The sequence below is a fragment of the Centroberyx affinis genome, unplaced genomic scaffold (genome assembly GCF_046629955.1).
Source record: "Centroberyx affinis isolate AG114_WGS23_722 - 3 ecotype Tasmania unplaced genomic scaffold, CSIRO-AGI_Caff_v1 ptg002014l_1, whole genome shotgun sequence".
Taxonomy (NCBI): domain Eukaryota; kingdom Metazoa; phylum Chordata; class Actinopteri; order Beryciformes; family Berycidae; genus Centroberyx; species Centroberyx affinis.
Window position 1 is genome coordinate 54,094 of NW_027280356.1, and position 13,407 is coordinate 67,500.

Sequence of the window (13,407 nt, forward strand, 5' to 3'; positions counted from 1 at the left end):
CCTTAATGACTTAGACCTTTTCAGTCATACGGTTTGTGAGTAAACAACTTGATCTCACGTAAAAGTAAAACTGTTTGATTCACAGGTGATCTCTGGGAAATGCAGTGCAGAAACACACACTGAGCACCAAAGATGTAAAAAAAAAAGAAAAGAAAAAAAAAAGAGGATTACCGCTTTGAAGAAGAATGTAAACACAGAACACTTTCTTTTCAGAATAAAAGTTTTAGTCAGAATCTCGGCATGTTCAAATACAAAAGTATCAGAGAAAACATCTCGACAATATTTTGTCATCTTATAAATTAGGCTTTCAGAAATATACAGTTGAAAAGAAGTACAGTTTGTGAAGTTGAGTGTCAATGATCAATCAAATGAAGTAGAAAACAATCACAGATACAGATATGGTCTGTCAATAACAGTTCATAAAAGCATTACACTGGCAAAACATAAATAACAGCAAATTTACAGCACATAATAGATTGTGTTTTTACAATTCTGGTACTTTTTTTTTGCATCAGAATAAGATATACAGATATCTTTTTATGTAATTAAAAAGAGTTCTTGAAAAGACTTTGAGCTTGCATTACTGAATGAACTGGAGAAAAAGGGCTTCACGTATATAAAGAACAAGAATGATTCAGAAAATATACTCAGTGGTGATTACGACGAATTGTTTTGTCTCAACAATAGACATCATTATATTTACACTTCCTTTATTTTGATTGTTCTATTGTGCATAATTCAAAGATCTCTGCTTGTTGCTGTCTTCGCTGTTTCTATGTTGCTTTTGTAGTTCCCGTCTGCTTCTCACAGCTCCAATATGTCATTTGGTTTATCATAGCTTTGCCCTTCTGTCAAGGCTCGTTACTCTCACGTCTCGTCGTTTGGTTTAACTTTAGGAACCTCTCCTTACATCGCTGGCTTCTTTTTCGGCTTTATTTTCAATGGAGAGGTCGTGCTGTTGAGTGTTCTGGACGGCGCTGAGAGCTTAGCGTATTTTTGGCACTCGGGGCGCCAAGTGCTAGAAGTTAAAAATATTTCAACTTTAAGCAAACAAGCAGCACGCTTCAAACGAGGCTTTCGCTTTTCAGCGGCAGCAGCAGGAGGAGGAGGAGCCGCGACCAGCGCTTCCCACAAGCTTTTGTTTAGCGCTGCTTGTTACAGTGGCTGTGGACACCGGGGCTTGAAGCTCTCAAAAGCTTTGTTGGCATAGTGTTGTTACCATAAGGGCGTCGTTATTTGGTAGAAAACCTGGAAGGAAAACAGCTTCAGAGCTTATAGATCAGAGGACATGAAGAAAAGGCATATTCCACACAGTAAAAGCTTTGGTAACACAGAATGTCTTAACATATCCCTATTGAGTTTTGTCAGCTGGTTGAACTTTTAAGAGCTTTGGTGATTCAGCCATTCAGTCCCAGCCGAAGTCTTGTCCCGTCATCTGGTAGAACTTGAGGTTGAAGGGTCTGTAGAAGTCTCTGAGCCGGAGCAGGACCTCGGAGGGGATCTGGGGATGGGGCCGGCCCTTCGACTTCCCCAGGCAGCGAGGCCTGCTGCTCCCCTCCGGCTTCTTCAGGCAGGGGAAACCTTTGGTCTGGTTGAAGTAGAAGTGCTTGTCCGTCACCACGCGCTTGAGCCCCAGGAAGTCCTGGACCCGGCCCATCTCGCCCGCCGGGTCCGTCACCAGGCGCTCGCCGCTGACAAAGAGGAAGCGGGATAGCGGGAAGAAGCGCAGCCAGTTCTCCAGGTGCTTGGCGTAGATGCCGATGCGCACGGCGCTCCAGGACGTGTCGATGAGGCCCGTGGTGGAGTTACGGAAGGCCAGGTTCTGGAAGGACGGGAGGCCCGGGGACTTGGTCAGGGTCTGGGTGTAGTCGGACACGGCCCGGGTCACGGGGTCGCGCACCACCACGATGAGCTTGGTGTGGCGGCTCATGGAGAAGACGCGGCGAGGGGCTTCTTTGGTGATGAAGTAGCTGGGGGTTTTCTCCATGGTGATCTGACCCTCCAGCGTACGAGGCATCAGGTTCCTGGAGAGAGAGAGAGAGAGAGAGAGAGAGAGAGAGAGGGAGAGAGAGGGAGAGAGAGGGAGAGAGAGAGAGTGAGTTTGGTTTAGTTTATATCAACAGTTGTAAAAGGAAAAAAGAAAAGAACATTTTCAAGGATTACGCAATAAAGTCAAATACTTGTTTCCATTGTGGTCCTTGGTTGTAAAAGAGACATGGTGTAAAGGTGAATGGCAGCATACATGAACATTAATACAACATATTAAGAGTAGAAATTAAAACGCAATTATCTTACATATGCTACAGGACATTCTGTATAAAGTGAGCAACTAAAATTACCACAATCTAGAAGGAGTGTAGATTTCATGTGACAGTATTTTGTCAACCGAAACATCATATGAGTTTAATGAAGTCTGTTTACTAGGTAGAGTATGTTTGTTCCAACCTTGAGCCCCAGTGTATACAGAAAGACAATTTAGAGAGATTTCTATTAATAAAATTGTACTCTAAACAGAGAGTATGCTTTAGAAAATGCCCACATATGTTCTATATTAAAAAAAATAACCTTTATATATTACGAAACATTAATACATTCCCTCGATATTCTCCTAATTCTCGTAACATTCCTTTGATGATGCCTCGCTTGCCTTGAAGGCTTTCTGATTCGGCTTTGTAATTAGTGGGCTAAATCTGTGATTACAGGGAGATAAACATGACATTAGCCTCCACTGGCATTGACAGAGTGACCATGTCGGACCAGACGGGGAGGGAGTCTTGCGAGCGGCTACTGTAGGAAAACCACAAGGCCGTATTAACCTCAGAAAAGTAATTTCCTCTCATCCGCCTCCTCCTCCTCCTCCTCCTCCTCCTCCTCCTCCACCAGACTCCCCCTCTCCTCCTGCTCCTCCACGCTGAGACAACGTCCTTTTAGCGCTGCGACAACAACCGCATTACTGTCATACCGCTGGTATTTGCAGGCTTACAGCAGGGGTTGGAAAAGTTTCTGCCGCTGCTGCCATGACATTTTTTTTTTTTTTTTTTTTACTCCCCCTTGTATTCTTTGTTTCCCCCCCATTTGCGGGTAACCGTCACCACGAGCCGAACCTTATCGTGAGATTTTAAATAACGACAAATCCTAAATAATGTTTTGTTCTTTATCTTTCTACCTCACACTCCACTGAGGCTTCTTTACAAATCAAGAGAGAGAATAGAGCTGAAATAGAGAGAATGAGAAGATTTAATGTGAAGTTACAGAATATTTTGACTTAAGCCACCAAGTAAGCTTACACTACCAGTCAAAGGTTTGGACACACCTGATGTTTTTCATTCTCTTAAAGCCATTTTGATCTAAAGGCTTATGCTTAAATGCTTGAAATTTATTTCTTAGACAAATATAAATAGTGAAGTTGATGCTTGTGTATGAATTTCTTTCCAAAGCCTTTGCCTTTCCATCAAGGCAAAGGGCGGCTACTTTAATGAATCTAAAATATAAGATTTTTTGATTTGTTTTGATTTGTTTGGTCACTGCATGATTCCATTTGTGTTATTTCATAGTTTTAATGCCTTAACTATTATTCTAAAATGTGAAAAATAGTAAAAATACTATTATAACAGCGTCATGCCAACAGAAAATACAGACAAAAGTTAAGAGTATCCTATTGCATAAACAGGTTTGTCGAGTACTCATTATATAAGAGCTTACAGCAGCCATGTGATGTGTCCTATAGTCAAAGCTTGGTTATTGCCTTTGGCCTTGTAATTGTTATTATCATTACTGCTTGTGGTATTCTGGGCTGGGCGCTCCTCTTCCTCTTGATCTTTACTGTGTTCCTCTACTTGGATGACTCACAGGCTGAGGGAGCTCGCTACCTCAGAAGGCTCAACAAACCCTTAACCGAAGTCTGCGTTTGCCTGGGAGTCCTGATAACCTGCCAGAGCAGATCGTATATGAAAGGGGAGGGAAACGGGAGGGAAAGGAAAACCTATTTGTCTCGTCGTTTCGTTTATTTCATTCAAGAGCTCCTGTGACGCTAAAACGGAACCTAATAACTTCCATCGTGAAAAAATACCCCGCCAACTTTCCTCTCCTAAAAAAAAAAAAAAAAAAACCCAACGCAAAAAACACGGCCCCCTTTTTCGTTTAGTTTAGAAATAAGGAGATTCAGATCTCAGGCTGAGTTCGTGTTTTAGAAATCTAAGCGCTGAGGAATGTCAGTGTTGCAACGGCTCCGAAAAAGATCCCTCAGCTAATTTCCACGGTCCCTCTCTCCGCTCGGTAGGCATGTGGCGCTTGGTTGGGTCTGAGTCTTCGTGGTTGGTCTGTAACTGCAGGGCTTATGGGGCTCTGAGCTCTGGTGTGTGGTGATGGAGCCGACTCCGTTCCTCTCCCTCATCCAACACACACACTCGGCTCCAAGTCCGGCGTGGCCCCTGGCACGGAGCTGTGAGGGTAACACCAAAAACACAACTTATGGTATTCATAAGAGAGACCCCTGACTTCTATTACAGGGCCGGGGCAAAAGCAGAATAGAGGAAAAACGAGGCGAATTCCTCCGGGAGAAAAGTTTATGAAAACAATACTTTGCTTCTATGGCTGGTCTGAGCGTTGTGATATATTACAATGAGCGTTTCGGGCCAAAAAAGTAAGCTACAATCTATCGCTCTAAAGCCGAGGTTTTGAAAACTAGGGATCGCGAGCCTATTTCTGGTGGAAGTCACCACATGACGTGAGCGGCAATATATTTTTTATGAATCTGGGTCCCAGAAAAGGAAACTAAACTTCTCGCTCGGATCCAAAGGAAAGTTTAACAGCGCTGGCTTTCAAGGAAAAATCCACCCTTGCTCTTACTCAGTTATATATCATCAATCTGTTCGTTATTCTCAACCTGCCTCATCTACGTCTACATCAGTTAGTGATTTCCAACAGTTCCCAGAATGCCTTTTGACGACCCCCAGAGAATGTGTGGGTTTTATGTGTTGGAGGAGAGAGCGATGGTGATAACGATGGCAATAACAGTGAGAGTTTTCCAGTCCAGAAAAAGTGAGAGACTCATAACCTTTACTCTAAACTCAACCTGTTGTAGCTGCATTGCATTCTGGTCTCTCTCCTGCTCCTGTGGGTGGAGAAATTGGTCTCTCTCTCCTCTTCTACGATGGATTTCTCCCTGTATGATTGTTGAACGTCTCTCGGTGCAAAGAAAGAAGCCCTCACTCTTTGATTCTGAGGGACTGACACCAAAACCTGACGTTTACCGCTGATGTTTTAGATCGCTGAAACATTTTCTGATATCAGACTTTATTGTAGCTGCTGGAAATATCTGACTGTGATGTCATGTCTTCTATGTTTGGCCAGTTATCCACTAGAATAAGAAAACTTCACCAAATGACAAAGTGGACACAGAAATGCAAGGTACATAGCTGTTTTTCAAGTGTTTTAGGGTGGCATAGACAAAGTTTCTGTCTGTCACACACACACACACACACACACACACACACACACACACACACACACACACACACAAAGCACAAGGCAGCCCAAGCAGTCTGGCACCTCTGTTGTTACTTTCAGAAGTGGTTGTAGGCAGTGAGCATAATGAGAGTGTGTGTGTGTGTGTGTGTGTGTACATGTGTGTGTCACTAAATGGATGTTTAATTTTGTCCAATCAGCCTAATGGAAGCCATGGTGTTCCATGCGAGGCCGAGTGGGGCTTCCATTGACATCATGTTTACATTTTGGACCACTAGCCTGTAATCACAGAGCTGCCTGGCTACAACAAAAAGCCCAGGAGGAGGCCACACAGTGGGGCAGGGGTGTGTGTGTGTGTGTGGTGTGTGTGTGTGTGTGTGTGTGTGTGGGGCAAGAAGGAACGAAAGGGAGAAAGATGTAGATACAGAGAAGAAGAGGAGAAAAACAGGAAGAGTGGGACAAATGAAGGCGGAGGGGGAGAGAAGAAGAAAGTCAAGAAATCCTGTCGTTAGCCCACAAATCAGAAGCTGCTATCTCTCTCTCTCTCTCTCATAAAGATGAAAGACAACTGTACAGTGTTTGTACTTTTTATCTGATACCAGTTGGTGTGTGTGTGTGTGTGTGTGTGTGTGTGTGTGTGTGTGTGTGTGGTGTGTGTGCAGTGCTGCTGACCGCCGGCCGCCGTGCACGCCGTCCAAAGTGAGGTCAGCGAAACCTAGCGACGCGCTGTTTGTTTTCATCACACCTTTAGCGTTAGCATCTGGAGCAGGAATGCGGCGGGGTTTGAAAGTACACAGATGTGCGTTTATCTTTGGACACAAATGCGTGCAGGCACTCTCTCACACACACACACACACACCGTGCTCTGTGCCTGTGTGGGTGGGCTAGGCTTTATTAGGCCCTGTTTAAAGGACTAATAGGCTTCTGTTTATGACTTGACTATGGGGACACATGAGCGAGCTGCGTGTCCTGACCCACAAACACAACAGGAGAGGATCGGCTACTTACAAACAGAAAGTATTTACACAGCGTTTTCCATCTCTGCTCTAAATGAAGGGGCTTACCCATTAAAAATGCTTTTCAAATGTGTGTGTTAGTGTGTATGTGTGTGTGTATGTGTGTGTGTAAAAAAGGTAAAAAGGGCACCTGCAGGTACTGTAAACACAGCGGCTATTATCGCTGGTCCACCGGGGAGCAAACTACCAGAACACACACACTGGCTGTTTCCAACTCTGTTTGTCTCTCTCTCTCTCTCTCTCTCTCTTTCTCTCTCTCTCTCTCTCGCTTTCTGCTGTGACACACACACACACACACACACACACACACACACACACACACACACACACACACACACAAACACATGACATGCACACGTACACACAATAACCATCTGTACATGACTACCACAGGATGGATTCACATCTGGGAGCAATGAAGTTCTAAGTATGTGTGCGTGTGCATGTATGAGGGTGCGTGTGTGTGTGTGTGTGTCTGTGTGTGTGTGTGTGTGTGTGAGAGAGAGAGAAAGAGAGAGAGAGAGAGAGAGAGAGCCATGGCGGAGATGAGAGAAGTGTTTCTGGGTTAGGAAGTGTCCCTCCGGTCCCGGGGTTTCGGGCTCCGAATGCTGTGATCCGTACTGGCTCTGCGCAACATTACTCTGGGCCCCGGGCCAGACCCCCCCCGACCCCCCCCCACCCCCCACCCCCCACCTCCTTCTCTCACCCCCCCCTCCCCCCTCCCCCCTTCACCTCCCCCCCACTGGGAGGATATGGTCTCTTCCACCCCGAAGGTCAGAGGCAGATGGTTATGATTCGCAGGGTGAGACCACCAGGGATCACGGGGGATCATGTAATGCAACATGTCATCCTCTGAGGATTTCTTTCTCTTTTTCTTCCCCTTCCCCTTCTTCTTCCCTCTCTCTCTCTCTCTCCATCCCTGTCAACTCCTCTCCTTGCTCTCTGTACCACCTTTTCTACTTTACTTCCCCCTCTCCCTCTCAACCTCTTCAAAGCCTCCCGGTCGGCGTCTACGGTATCCGTCAACGGGAGACTGTTATGAACACATTTGACGTGTGTGTGAGGGGAAAATTAAAACACACGGACATACGTGACCACTACAGAGGCCCGTGTGAAGTGCCAGAGGTCGAGTGCGCCTCCGTACATCTTGCGCCTGTTGCGTTCAAAGACCTGTGAAAGCTGGCTTGTGTCTGTGACTGCGGGGAGAGGCTTGTCATTAACCCGACGGCAAATACAGGCTTCAGCAGCTTCGGTGGGCTGATTAGAAGTCAGTGGAGGTGGCGGCAGCTCAATAAAAGGGGAAGCGGTGAAGTATTTCTCTGAGTGTCTGTTAGAGTATCGGTTTGCAGATATTGGCCTTTTATTAAATATCAGACAGTCAGTGTTGTCCACCTCTGATATGATAGAGATTTCTCCCTGGACACAGCTAAAAACAGTCTATAAAACCTGCAAGGAAATTTTATTTTCTTTGCACATTTTATTGACTCATTTAATTGTTCGAGGTGTTTCTTGGAAATTGATTCTTCATTTAAAGGCAGTAATGTCTCCCAGAGTTTCCCCCCTGACATTAAATGGGTGCGGTGAGTCTCCCTGCCTTAAAGAGCTGCTAACACTAAAACAATTTCATTATACTGGGAGAGTTTTAGTGGCCCATGGTGGTTTAAATGCTGTTTCAGAGGCTTTTCTACCCTGACAAGAATAAAATGCTGGAGAAAGAAATTGAATACTTGTCTTTTTTGGCATGAAAATGGTCAAATTTAATGATGTTGAATATTACAAAATATACAAAATATCAGCTTGGCACCTTCAAACCAAAAATATCAGTATTAGTGTTCAAAAACTTGTGAACATCAGTCACACCCTTGTCTAAGCATATTTGAGTGTGTGTGTAACTGTGTGTGTGTGTGTGTGTGTGAGACCGTATGTTAGTGCATCTGACCTCAGTGTGTGTGGCGCACTACAGCACACGCTCTGAAGGTTACTGTGTGGCGGACGCACCCGGGCGGGGAGAGATGTTTTCAGTGAGGAGGTTTGCATCACTGGTGTAGGTCGGTAGGAAAAGAGCTGAAGAATGTGTCTAGCAGAGGGGAAAATAGAGGCGTGACGTTTAATAGAGACATCACAGAGTGAGTGAGTGAGAGGTGGTCAGTCAGTCAGAGTTTCCTCTGAGCAACCAGGGCCAGCCTAATGACAGGAGAAGATCTATGTGTGTGTGTGTGTGTGTGTGTGTGTGTGTGTGTGTGTGTGTGTGTGTGTGAGAGAGAGCCACTATTTCTATTACACTATTACTACTCTCTATCTCTGAATGCTATAACACAACCGTGATTCAACCTATATCCAGTTCATGAAAGCTTTTACATTTTCTGTTCCGAACACACACGGAGTCTGGTAGGACTTTCCCGGGAAAAAATCCTCTGGTGTAAAGGAAGTGATGCGTTTTACGTTTCCGGTTTGTTTGGAATAAACAGAAGAAGAAGAAGAACTGGGTAGTTAGCATGAGCAGCGATAGCAACCATGGCTGAGCAGACAAAGAAAAGAGAAAAGCCACCAACAGAAAAACCCAAACTTCATCAAAAGAACCTCCAAGCCCACACTGTTTGATTGACAGCTGATCTCTGGGAAGTGCACAGCGATGAGCGCTTAGCAACAAAGATGTCACCAAAATAAAAAAAAAGAGGATCTTGAGGATTGCAACTGTAAGGAAAAAGAAGAGAAGATAAAGAAAGGAAGAAGAGAGAGTCTTTTATGTATACAGTAGAGTGATTTTATTTGGCGTAAAAAACCTATAATGACAAAGCCTTGACATATAGGGAAAGACGAGTATGTGTGTTTGTGTGAGTAAACGTGTGTGTGTGTGTGTGTGCATATATGTTGCCACTGATGGCTCCCACCCCTCCTGACTTATCAAATGGGAAAATCTCCAGTTGTGTTCCTGCCGGCCCCACAGTGGCCTACTTGTGGTTCTTTATCTGCGGACAGCCAGGGGCCCCGGGGCCCCGCCCTGCCATCATCTGATCTGCTGAGCGCAGGATGGAGGGATGGACAGATACACTGGGGTGGAGTGATGGGCAGATTACAGCGGGTCACTTCCTTCCTCCTCGCATCCTGACCCCGGTGACGTCATCACTTCCTCGCCGAGAGTTGCATAATTATGTCGTTCAGACGGGGGTGAGCGGTTGGGAATGTTTGGACACATGCATTTTTCTTTATTTTTACTACTTTTCACATTTTAGAATAGTTTAGTAAAGACATCAAAACTATGAAACAACACAAATGGAATTGTGGGGTGACCAAAGAAAAGTGTTAAACAAATCAAAACTATCTTATATTTTAGATTCTTTAAAGTAGCCGCCCTTTGCCTTGATGGAAAGGCAAAGGCTTTGGAAAGAAATTCATACATAGGATCAACTTCACTATTTATATTTGTCTAAGAAACAAATTTCAAGCATTTAAGCATAAGGCTTTAGATCAAAATGGCTTCAAGAGAATGAAAAATATAGTACATTCAATCAGGTGTGTCCAAACTTTTGACTGGTAGTGTAGATTCAGTTTAATTCAGTGCAGTTGCAGTTGTGGTCTTTGGGGAAAAAAAACTCTTTCCCCATTATCTACTGGTTTGAGTTAATATTTTACAAGTACGCTTTTGATGATGTCTGGACCGCACAGGGTGTTCTTTTCTCTTTTTTTGATTAACTTGACACTGTAAATAGATGTCTCTTTTCTTTTAACCTGCAGTTAAACATCGTTTTTAGCCTTCAGTCCAGTTAAAGATTAATCATGAGCCATCCCATAATGCCTTCTGCCTCCTCTCAGGCTCTGCACAGGCGAGAGGGAAAAGAAAACACTCACGTTCCCACTAATTAAACAGCTTTTCTAAACACACACACACGCACACACACACACACACACACCTCAGAAACACTGTAATCGACTCAATATGGACTTTTGCTCGTCTGGCAACTCCCCAAGTCTCGACCAATAAGAACACTCGATACTGTCCGATCATGAAAACCCACTTCCGAGCCGGTTACAGTCTGCCACTCCTTGTGGTTTTTCAGCTCATTGTTAGCCGTGTCTTAAGCTGAGCAACGGAAATCACTGCTGGCGGCGGCGAGGGTTTTACAACTGGAACCAGTCCATCCAGCGGTCTGCTAACAGTGCCATCTATCAGCCTCCTCAGGGCGGACGCAGTAGGCAGCGGCCTCGTTTACACACACATCAAAAATGTGATTATAATGCGATTAAGACAGTAATGTGAGCGAGGCAGAGGCCGTGTAAACACCGCATACTGATTAGATTAATGCAATTATGCTCTTAGTCGGAGCAAACATAATCGCAGATATATCATCGAAAATTGAATCACTAAAATGTCAACTTGTGTCACGCTTGTTTTTAGCTTGACGGCCTTTTTTGGAGTTTATCCAAAGGGGTTTGAAAGGGTTTTCTATGTTTCTAAGTAGAATTTTCTCAACCCTAGAAGACGATGTAATCTTTCAGTGGAAGTGAAAAGAACCAAGCTGATAAATGAACATTCCTGAGTCAGTAGCTGCTAGTTTTGTTTTATATATTCTTACTCAATCAATGTTTTTATCTCTTCTATTTGTAGTATTCGTTGTATTTAACCCAGTTTAACGATGCACCTTTTAACCCTTATATAAATGCAGAGTATTTCAGATGGCTTACACCTTCGGCAATTTGTGCATAACAATAAACAAACAAAAAGAAAAGACAAAAATCACCAAAATTGCAGGTTTTCACATGGGGAGATGTCAAATTCTGGAATCGTGTAAACGGCTTAATTGGCCTATTGCCTTACTCACAGTATTGGCAATAGTCAAATGATTGTCTCCAATGAGAGACGTGTTTCATGTTTGATGTTGCTCTCGCCCTCAAACTCAGCAGCGGCTCCCTGCCAGCGTTTCTACTCCAGCCGTAATTAATCTCATTTCCTCACTAAATGAGCACAACCACAAATTAACCAATTCCTCTGAGTTGGTGAAGTCGAGCCGATGGGAGTTTTCTAGGAAGCTTTTATAACAGACAAAGAAAGGTGTGTTTCTCTGTGGGATTCCCAGGGTGACTGCTGGTTCTCACGACCCCCCCCCCCCCCCCCCCCACCCAGCCAGTCAGACATTAAACAGAGATGGACAGCAGGTCCATGGCCACACACACACACACACACACACTCACACACACGCAGTCAATGATTACCAGCCTCTCCAGACAAACTAGTGAAGATGGTAAACTGGGTCTGAGTGTAAATGTGAATTAGGTGAACTCCGCTCTCTCTTACAGACTTTACAGTAATGGATTATGGCTACAATGATAATCTTGCTTATTTTTTTTAAGATATTTTAATTACAATAATTCATCACGATTATTCATGTTATACTGATGATCTGAGGAACAAAATGATTTTACTGCATCTTAAATCAACATGTTGACTATTAACATTTACAGTGGGCATTCACAACATACAATTAGACATAATTAACTGCACAACTCTACTTGAGACTTCAGTATTTGATGTTTTATTAGGATACAGTAATTTATAGTGTATAATAGTTTCAAAGTGTAATTTGTTTAATTTTTTCCGTCTGGAACCAGGCAGGCCAAGTAAGAGCCATTTCCTACTAACATTGGACGGTCTGGCAAAAGGAAAACTTTCAAATCTATTTAACCTGTAAATTTTTTATATTTTTAAATTTGTATTTTTAAAAAAAGTTGACAAACATAATCTGACATACTCTGATGGCTGCTGCATCACTTGTCTCATGGTGACAAAACCACACTCTTTCTTACTTTAATTCCCTTGCATGTAATTTATGACTTTTGTCGTTTTAAAACCATTCTTCTCCTCCTCTCGTTTAGTTTAATGTCATTTGCGTGTGATAGACTTTTTTTCCCCTCTTTCTCGTTTGGGGTGAGATGATTTTTTTATGGTCCTCTTCTTTTTTTTGTCTCACCTGCACAGTTTGATCATTCACATCATTTGTGCAAACTGAACTAAAAACAATGCAATAAGGCAGAGAAAGAGAGAAGGAGGAAAAGAGCAGCAGGAGGAGAAAGAAGAAGAAGAGGAAACTGACAGACAGGGAGAGAGAGAGAGGGAGGATGAAGGAGAAGATAAGTAGGATGAGGATTGTTTTGTTCTGGGCGGCTGAACACGGCAGCTGATCAGTCATCCTGGGTGTTAAAGGTTAGAGACTGAACTCACAGATACAGACTCATCGCTGCTCTGTCTGCTTAACACGGATTTAACAAGGACAAGATGAGACGTGGACAGAAAAGTAATAGCATGTCTTGAGTCTTTTTGGTTAAAATGCATATTCTTATTCTGACAGCTTTGGAATTTAAAACCCGTTTGCATTACGCTCGAATTTCAAAATTAGGTCACAGCGAAAATATGCAAAAAGAGAGCAGAACTGACTAGAGCAAGAGGAAAGACTGTGTAACGTGTTCCCGGTAATTAAAACGTCATGTACTGTAGCTCCAAAAAAAAAGAAAAAACACATGGCAGCCAGTCAATTATGCAAATATATGTAATTCAATTATTTGTGATTTGAGTGTAGAAATGGGGTTTGTACTCTCTCTTTACACTGTGACTGTGATTGAGATGTGGTGGAGTTTTATAGTTCCCAACAATCTTGTCGTTTCACATCTCCAGCCAGACTTAACCATGTGATTCCATTATATCTGACTGGATGAGACAACGCCACGGAGAGAGAGAGGGGGGAAAGGTCGCGTGGTGACGAGCTGTCAAAATATTGATGACTGAGTCGGATCAGGCCTTTTCTTTTCCCCCGAGTAAAAATCCATACCTGTCCCGCACCACTTCATCAAGTCATGTTTGATTATAAACCTTATCCCAGCTTAGTTTACATATCGGTATCAGTTCTGACAAAAAAAAAAAAATCCCTTTGCA

General features: G+C 43.5%; 1 protein-coding gene across 1 annotated transcript in view; it reads right to left on the reverse strand.

The window, feature by feature from the left end:
* Positions 1 to 323: 323 nt before the first annotated feature.
* LOC139653961 (heparan sulfate glucosamine 3-O-sulfotransferase 6) overlaps positions 324 to 13,407 on the reverse strand; it is a 20,457-nt gene continuing 7,373 nt past the window's right edge. Inside the window, exon 2 of the mRNA XM_071530976.1 lies at positions 324 to 2,024. Coding sequence (XP_071387077.1) covers positions 1,406 to 2,024 — 619 coding nt within the window. The 3' untranslated portion in view covers positions 324 to 1,405. The remainder of the gene's footprint in view (positions 2,025 to 13,407) is intronic.